At 41.4% G+C, this 9,201-nt stretch overlaps 1 protein-coding gene across 1 annotated transcript in view; it reads left to right on the top strand.

The window, feature by feature from the left end:
- The window catches only part of MYO16 (myosin XVI), a 214,031-nt gene that overhangs the window by 67,529 nt on the left and 137,301 nt on the right, over positions 1–9,201 (top strand). Inside the window, exons 10-11 of the mRNA XM_018563152.1 lie at positions 3,200–3,350; positions 4,758–4,868. Of these exons, the coding sequence (XP_018418654.1) occupies positions 3,200–3,350; positions 4,758–4,868 (262 nt within the window). The remainder of the gene's footprint in view (positions 1–3,199; positions 3,351–4,757; positions 4,869–9,201) is intronic.

Raw genomic sequence — 9,201 nt, 5'->3', positions numbered from 1 at the left:
GCTGTGGCCGCAGCTGCAGTGGCTCTCTCCCTCTGTCGCCTGTTTGTCACCTGCACCCGGCCGGCCCTGCACCTGCGGCTCTGCGATCGGCGGCTGCTTGGTCCTCAAGGGGGTCCTCAGAAGGACCCAACGGGCTGCCCTCGGCCGGGTGCAGGTGGCAGCGGCCGGGGGTCAAGGGGCCATAACAAAGACTAGAGGCCACCACCTAAAACTGGTGGAGAAAAAATTTAAGCACAAGGGGCGTAGGGGCTTCCTCTCAATAAGAGCGGTCAAGGTATGGAACTCGCTGCCACAAGCATGTTGTGGAAATTTTATTAGGATGTGTTTTTAGTGTATTGTAATGTTTTGTCATTAGTCTCTCAGTGTCTCTCAGTGTCTCTGTTTAAATAGACACTGGGGGATTAATCCATTGGAGGAGATTTCTTATGCGCAGCGGAGCAGTGTCTTCTTGGCGAATGTATGGACGCCGGCTGGGGCCCCCCGTGCAATGCATGGATTTATTGGCTTGCGTGGATACATTTGTTTGGAACGCAGTATATGAAAGGAACGTGCGTTTGTTCTCTCTGGTGTGCCTGATCAACACGCTTGAGATGATATAACGTTATCCCTGTGAATGAGCGTGCATGAGAATCCTAGTAACGTTATGTGGCATTGATCACTGAGCAACGCTGGATAAAGTCACTCCGGTGGTCATTGATTGTTACTACATGTGATTTGTTAGCTGACTCCTGTTCACTTCCTGTCTGTCCCACTTCCTGGTTTGCTGGTTGTTGAAATCATCTGTTGGTTTGCCATCACTTCCTGTCTCGCTGTTTGAGACACCCCTTCCTGTCTGACATCACTTCCTGTTGGGCAGGTATAAACAATAAACCAACCTGCGCTCAGGTCTCTTAGCATGGGATTAACGAACAAGCAACATCTGTCTCCTGACTCTACGTGACTCTATAGAAGGGGATACTTCCAGTCCTTGCATAAAAGAGCGTAGTACAACGGGGGAAATTCTTTGCGTTTGGCGCAGCTTAATGCGACATGGATTTGTGCGTTGAACCAAGTGAATTTCCATAACAAGCAGTGATTTCAGCTAAGAGTGTTAAATAATTCAAAAAGCTTTTGGACAATTTCCTCAGAGACCGCAACATACAGGGGTACAGGTACACTTAAAGTGACATTAAACCCTCAGATTTTTTAACATAAAACAATACTGTAATGTGTGCCTTACTGTAATCCATGGTTGTTTCCCTTCTCTTTGCTGCTCTTTCTTTTAAATCTTTATCTGTTCTCATGCTGGGCAGAACTTCTGTTTTGCAGCAGACTGCCTTGTCTCTGGAATGGCTACATGGTGTCTGTGTGTAGCTTTGGAACCTGAGCTAGCACAACAGGAAGAGGCACTCAGCTGCAAAGGGAAGTTCTCCCCAAGCATGAGAAGACATGAGGATTTAAAAGAAAGAGCAGCAAAGAGAAGGGAAACTACCATGGATTACAGTAAGGCACACATTACAGTATTGGTTTATGTTAAAAAAATCTGAGGGTTTAATGTCACTTTAAGAAGACACATGGACTCATCCACACTCATACACATGTAGATTCACATGCATACACGCTATAGGCTGGGCTTGATGGACCCGTGTCTTTTTTCAACCTCAAATACTATGTAACTATGTAACTATGAAATAGCTTATAATAATTTTGACTTTAATATCGCTTTAACTATGCTTAATTTATAATTCACAATATTCAAATTTATGTTACAGTCTAAGTTACTTTTCCAACCATGTTTAATGTTACACCCATATTCAGGGTGTAGCATGAAACATCCCAAACCCCCCACCCCATTCCTGCCCCCCACTTACCTGAATCGTGAGGTTCTTCTCCCTGAGGGATTCTGTATACTTTTGAATGTGGCACGGCTGTGTGTGTCTCCACCCAAACAGCTGTGTCATCCATTCACATATTCTTTCACAGATCCATTGCGACAGAGGGACTTGTAGTTCTCAATGGAATGCAAGTCCAAGTACGATTTCCAGGGCGCATTCTGCATGTTCGCAGCTATAGTAATAGCCGCAAACGAGCGGAATCCGTGCAGATGTAAATATTTTGTGCCGTACGGTCTTCCACATGGAAAACCTCAGAGGAAATGCAAACGCTATATGTGGATGGAGCCTAAAAGGTGGATTTTGCCTTAAACTGTTTGCATAGGATAAATATCACTGGCACCATCAGCAAAAAAATAGTTATCATATATTTCATGAATATGTACATTATAAGAAAAAATATAACCATTCCCCGAAAATAAAAAAAGATATTAGAAATTAAATCACTGAGGCTCCACCCACACATCTGCCTTTAGTTAGCGCTAGGCATCTGTCCCTATTGCTCTGTGGCTTCTCAAGGCATATTTTATTTATTAGGACATAGACGTGTACATTATACTGGTACATTGCATAGATATCAGCTTTTATTTATATATTTTATTTATACTGGCATTTACTGTATATAGTGCCAACAATTTACACAGTGCTTTACATACTGCACGTGCACATCACTCCCTGCCCTCAAGGAGCTTACAATCTAAGGTCCATATCTCACATTCATATAGAGACAATTTAGACAGGAGCCAATTAACCTTCCAGCATGTTTTGGAGTGTGGGAGGAAACCGGAGTACCCAGAGGAAACCTGCGCAAGCACAGGGAGAACATGCACACTTCTTGCATTTTGATATAAGCTTTTGAAAAACTATTCCCTGTTTGAAATATAATAACACTTAGGAAGATACTGAGAAAACCAATACAGGGCGAAATTCTGTCAATTTTATCCTTTTTCTTATTTTTTTACCTTGTTATATAGCATATAATATATGCTGTTCAGAATGGAAACAAATGGCCAATGTGTAGCCCGTGCTGAATGTTCACACTGTCTTTTTAAAGGATTTACATTTTATGGTGGCTTCACCTGAAAAATGTTAGATGACTTATTGATCTGTTTTCTTTGCACAAATCTAGTTTCATGAGTATTCTGCCGATGTAGGCATTTTTAGCATTGCTGGCACTGAGTAGAATTTTAAATATTACTAGCTACATGTCTTTTGCTTTCCTCAGTCTGAGCACAAGTTCATCCATAATCCTCCATATTAATTGTTTTCATTCTAGGCTGAGCTAATTTCATTTATCTCTCGCGCTCTCTCCTTTTTTTTTTTTGTAGACGTCCATTGGCAATACCAATTTCTAAGCAAGATAGTTTGCTGGAAAAAGACACAATGTTCAGAGATTCAGCAAAGACATTAAGCAAGCATTACTCGCAAGACAATGCTTCTGAAAGAATGAATGTGACCAGTTCTTCTAAACTGGAACAGGTAATATAAAGTAACTAACGATGGGGTTGAGTCTTTTTTATTTCAGCAGAGGTTATTAATATATTTATTGCAGATTACTACTTTTAAAGATTATTTCTGCAAATAGTAATGCCTGTTCGAGAACACAGGCTTATTTTTAGGTGTAATTATTAATAATTATGGTTAGACACTTGGAATGCTCTTGCATCTTTCTAGTGGTAAATGTCAAGCACACCTCTAAGGAAGTCCTCCAAGAATTAACCCTAAACTCACTCCTTACTAACAGTAATAGAAAACACTCAACAAAAACCACATGCTCTGTATAAGAGGGCACAAATTGTAAGACATAACAAATCAATGCTGTAGATCAGGGGTAGGCAAACACTGGCCCTCCAGTTGTGGTAAAGCTACAAATCCCATCATGCCATTGCCTTTCAGAGTCCTGCCTGTGGCTGTCAAAGTCTTGCAATTGCACCACAGCTGGGGGACCGGAGTTTGCCTACCCTTGCTCTAGACGTTACAACCTTTTGTCTCATTTTGTCAAATCTCCAGTGTAATTCAAAGGAACAGCACAAGACATTTCTCATGTATATAAGTTTAATTTGCTATAGGTCATAATATAACAATGAATGCACCTATTGTATTTGTTTGCAGAAGCCAACGTGCACCATACGTTTTCTCTGTTGATCTCCTTCTTTGCTCACTTTGTGTAAGGGCCTCATTGACCTCAATACGGGATTGACAAAAACCTTTTAAGATTTTGCCAATGCCAATGGTGGGCATATAGCTTTCTATCCCTAAAGCTGTACAACCCATTTGCAAAAAAAAAAAGAAATACAACTGGTAAAGAAGCAGATTTGGGTAATTCTTTTGTTTTCAGTTAATCAATAGTAGCACACTGTGCACCGATGTGCATCATACAGGATGTCATATCGCTAAGCTGAAGCTTTATCTACATCCTAACATTAAAACCTATACTAGTTTTTACTTAACGCCACAGGCTAACCCTGACCCTCTTCATGTAACTGAACAAAGACATGCAAGAGGAACATTGAGGAAAGTACTTGGAATCAGAACAAAATGGGGCGATAACTGGTCAGCAGACAGATTGAGTAGTCACCAAAATGCTGTGAGTGGGTAACTTAGCAGGAATTGTTAGTAATCCTATTAATAAGACATTTTTCAAGTTATGTCCGGGTGAAAACTTGAAGCAAGAGCTCCAGTTAATGGTAAAAAAATCACCCCTAAACTAACAAAATATCAGGTTGTGTGTACTTGTGCTTTCTTTTTCTGACTGTGAGCTACTGCAGTACATGAAATGAATATTACCAACTTTTGTGATTTGACTGGAGTTTTCCTTTACATGATATGTTGTTAGGATTTTATAATGGAACAACAAGTAAAATATACTTTCTTGTGTTTGCCCAGATCAAATTAATGCCAGCAGCTCCAAATGACGACTTAGCAACTCTCAGTGAGCTCACGGATAGCAGCCTGTTGTATGAGATTCAGAAACGGTTCAAAAACAACCAAATTTATGTAAGTCCCTTACCATATGCAGAAACCATGATATCAAATGAAAAATATGAATTTTATATGCATTGCTTTAAAAGCTTGGAAAAAGTATTTTTCAAAGCTATCATCAGCAAATGTAAGTACAGCTTGTTAAAATGTATCCTTTGCTGGAAAGTTAAAAGCACTCAATGATTGGTATGGCAGCTGCAGAGTTTGAAATGCCTTGGTGGGATGATGCAAGCCTTTAAAGGGAATGTGTAGTTTTTTTCCCTGATATACATGTGTGTGTACGTAAAACATGAACTTGATTTTAATACATTTATCACTGCATTTCCTTGTTTTAAAAACCCTTGTCTCTATAGATGCATCATTGTTCAGATACAGTATTATAGTATTATGGAAGTCATAAATGCCCAATGCATATGTAGGCTCTGCTAAAGCAGTGCTAAGCAATGGTTGTGGTTCACTACTCCTTCTCACAACGCAAGTATATGAGTTGGCTAACTCAATCAAATTAATGCACTTCCTGTGTGGCTGATACTTTATCTCAACAGTAGTTAAGAAATTTCAGATTATGTGTTTGCCGCATCCTGTAGCCATTCTACACATTTCGGTATTATGTACAATAACAAATATATTGAGAAATAGGTCAGAATATGAAAGTCACATAAAATAATTCCAAAAAAGTAAAAACATAAATGATAATACTAAATAAAAATTAGGAACAATTCCCTTTGCCAGGAACAACCAAATTGTTCCTTTTATTATTTTTTGTATCGAATTATAGAATCTGATTTGCATTTTGTAATTGCCCAAGTATTTAAAGGTGTGCCTACAGGGTTAGGAAAACACCTTGGAAGGCAGCCTAACTTGGGGAGGAATAGGGGCATTACGATTGTGTTTTCCCCAAAGATTAGTTGTCTGAACCCTCTGCTGGTATGCAGAAACATGTGCACCTTTGAAAACCATCTGCACAGTCAGTGCACCAGTGATGTGCGGTACCTCTTGTTCCAGGTGAGGCATTCCCCAGCCTCGCCCCCAGCACATCCCGCCCCGCCCCCGCCGATCGAAGCCATGCCCCCACCGGACGAAGCCCCAACCCATCCCCAAGCTAGTTTAAATGAAGTCCCTCAATTGCTTGTCACTGCTGAGGCATTGAGATTGATGGCCTCAGTGGGGTTTTTTTTCTTTTTTTGATTGGACAGCTTGGACCAATGGCGCTTTGCCATTCACAGTGCTCACGCCTCTAACAAATAGTAGAGGCTGTGACAGCTCTGGCTTCAATAGTTAGGTTACACAAGCAGTGGGGATGCCCGCTGCCCTGTAACCTAACTACCTGTCAAAAGTCGGATGCAGCACTGCCCGTAATTAACAGGCAGCACTCCGTCCATGACAGGTTACACAGCGGGGAGGCTTTCCCTGCTGTGTAACCTGTTAGATGCTGATCTGAATGGAGAAAAAGCTGTCAGCTTCAGACTTGAAGCTGACAGCTGTATCCTCCATAATTCTAGGTGAGGCACTGCCTCACCTGCCTTTCCTGACTACACGTCCCTTCAGTGCACCAGAGATATATGATCTGGGCAAAGATGCATGAATTGTGAAAAACACTTCCTGTCCCTGGGTGGCTTATGCTCAATCCTCTATTTTATCTATGGAAGGAGACCAGGTTGGACTACAAATATTCTTACCTTTGTTCATCTACAGTATATTACATTAAAGATGGGGAGATTAGTAGATTACACAAGAAAAATAACATTCACTGTGTTTCCAGTTCAGTACCCAGGAAGTTACAAGGACAATGCATTCCTTCCAACATTACAGGTATTTTCTATACTTGCTGAAGTTGTGCCCACCACATCTAAGAAATGAAAAAACTGCAATATATTAAATTTTTCTTGTATTTAGTTATGTTTTAATGACCCAGAATACTGAATACTAACCAATGCCTGCCCCAAGGCAAAAAATTACATGTAGCCCCATCACCTTTTGTGAGGTGGCTACTAGTCATTTAGAGATTGCCAGGGTTGCAGTCAGCCTGGCTGGATTATAGTGGCATTTGTCTGGTTAATTCCAGGTAGATGAAAGTAGTCACTCGCACTCCATGATATTAAAGTCAATGCTGTTTATTGACTGAGATAACACACATCTCCTTAGCGACGTTTCAAGACCATGCGGTCTCGTCCTCAGGCGGTCCCGTCCTCTGTTTGCCTGAGGACGGAACCGCATGGTCTCGAAACGTCGCTAAGGAGATGTGTGTTATCTCAGTCAATAAACAGCATTGACTTTAATATCATGGAGTGCGAGTGACTACTTTCATCTATCTACATTTCACGGAGGCATCCGTTGTCACCACCGCACCCACCCAGTTGGATTTGGGTTTTTTGTCCGGTCAGGAGTGCGATGGGACAGGAGGATTATGGTTAATTCAAGGTGTCTGGCATTGACTGTATCCCCCTGGGTGGTGTGTGACTCTGCTGTATTATGGGATAGCCAATGAGGGACATTGTAAGTGTGTGTACTGTACAGCAGCCAATCAAAGGGGCTCTCTCAACCAGTGGTGCATGCTGGGATAGGGTACATATACTGGAGGGAATAGTCGGGACCAGCCATGGATTAGGGACAGATGCTGTCCAGCCCCAGGCTAGACCTGGGGGTGGGCAGAGGCTGGAGTGTGGGAAGAGTTTCTCTAGGACTCAGGTATGGAGGAGGCCTGTGCTATTATCAGAGGAGGAGAACCAAAAAGTTGATGTCTGCTGGAGGAGCCTGGAACATACAGGACCTCTGGAGCATGGCTGGGGTCTCACCTGCTGAGGATCTGTAATCATCTCCTGCTCCTCTGTTACTCCAATTGCTATTTGCTGTACTCCAAGTGGACCTACACTTAGCTGCTAACAAGGTCTGGTAAGTCTGGAGTCTATGTCTGTTACACCTTGGATGTCTAGGATCCCTATACCCTTTCTCCCCAGTGTTAAGATGTTTAATAAAAGCTATTCAGCATTACAATACTGGAGTGGACATCAGGTTTGTGGGCACTAGAAGAAGGGCGGTTAAATGCTAATGGGGCAGCTGAAGATCAAATGCCCTAGACAGACTAGTGATGACCCGGTTATTACAGCGGCTCCTTAGGGGGTGAGTGCTGCCGAAAAACCCCAAATACAGTAGTATACTAAAGAACAAGAACGAAACAATGCAAAATCATATTATAATTTTACAAAATATAGTTAAATTATGCAAGAACATTCTGCCTTGAGCAGGTGTAGATGTAGTTCTCTAATTCTGATGCTCTTATCATTTATCTACATGCAGAGCTGAATGTATTAAGCTTATTTTACTGTATGACATTGTCAGAAATCCTAATCATTTTATATCTGTACAGTATGAAATGGAGCAAAACATGCCTGCCATTTCTAAATGATTGATGTGATCTGACAACTGCAAGGAAGCAATAGAACAAAATATGGCTCACTGAAAGTTTTATTCCTCCCAACTGAGGCATGATTTTCTCTAGCTGTTACCAGCAATATCATTCAGACAGCTATATGGACGCTGCACTACTGACTCTGAGACTAATAACAGTTGGCAGAAATTTCAGATTTACACATCAGTTTAGTGCAGTCATAACTGATGTCCGTATATAAATAATAATGATTTTGTGATCTGTATGTTCTTTTTTTCATTATCAAAGAGGACTTACTATTCTAACTATTCTCTTTTCTTTACCACGGTATGATACTTCCTCCTTTCCAGTTGTCAGCTTTATATTGTTGTTGAAGATGAATATGTCTTTATGGGTACAACCAGGCAAAGTTGTTGTAAATTGCTATATATGACTTCAGCTGCCTATTTCTCTGGATCCACTGATCATTTTCTTATGTGGTTTTCACAGAAGACAACTGCTGCTTGTGATTTCATCACAGGATCAGTTGGACTTGTACAGGTTTATTTTAAAGTTTCCATTTGCATAACTATATACCCATCTTTACAATGTCTGGACCTGCAGATAGGTTGCTCAGGCAGCCAGGCTGAAGCTATGTGTCCTCAAGATATGACAGCATGAGAAAGTGGGCAGATTTTAAAGCAAAGGAAATTGATAAGATGACAATGGTATTTGCTGAAGATTTTCCACCTCCACATCCTATGTTCCTCCACTTCCACATGCTATCATATCTGAAAGATAAATATTAACCCCTTCGTGACTGACGACGTACAGTGTACGTCGCCAGCATCGGGGCTGTTTAAACAGACTCCCGGCGACTTTTGCCGCCGGGACTCTGTTTAAACTTGTAGAGCCGACTGTCGGCTTTACAACAGAAGCGATCCTGGCGACTTACCTGTCGCCAGATCGCTTCTGCGTCCC

The sequence above is a fragment of the Nanorana parkeri genome, unplaced genomic scaffold (genome assembly GCF_000935625.1).
Source record: "Nanorana parkeri isolate BGI_ZX_2015 unplaced genomic scaffold, ASM93562v1 scaffold636, whole genome shotgun sequence".
NCBI classification, from domain to species: domain Eukaryota; kingdom Metazoa; phylum Chordata; class Amphibia; order Anura; family Dicroglossidae; genus Nanorana; species Nanorana parkeri.
The sequence above is the reverse complement of the archived record's forward strand: the minus strand, read 5'-3'. Positions and strand labels throughout refer to the sequence as shown.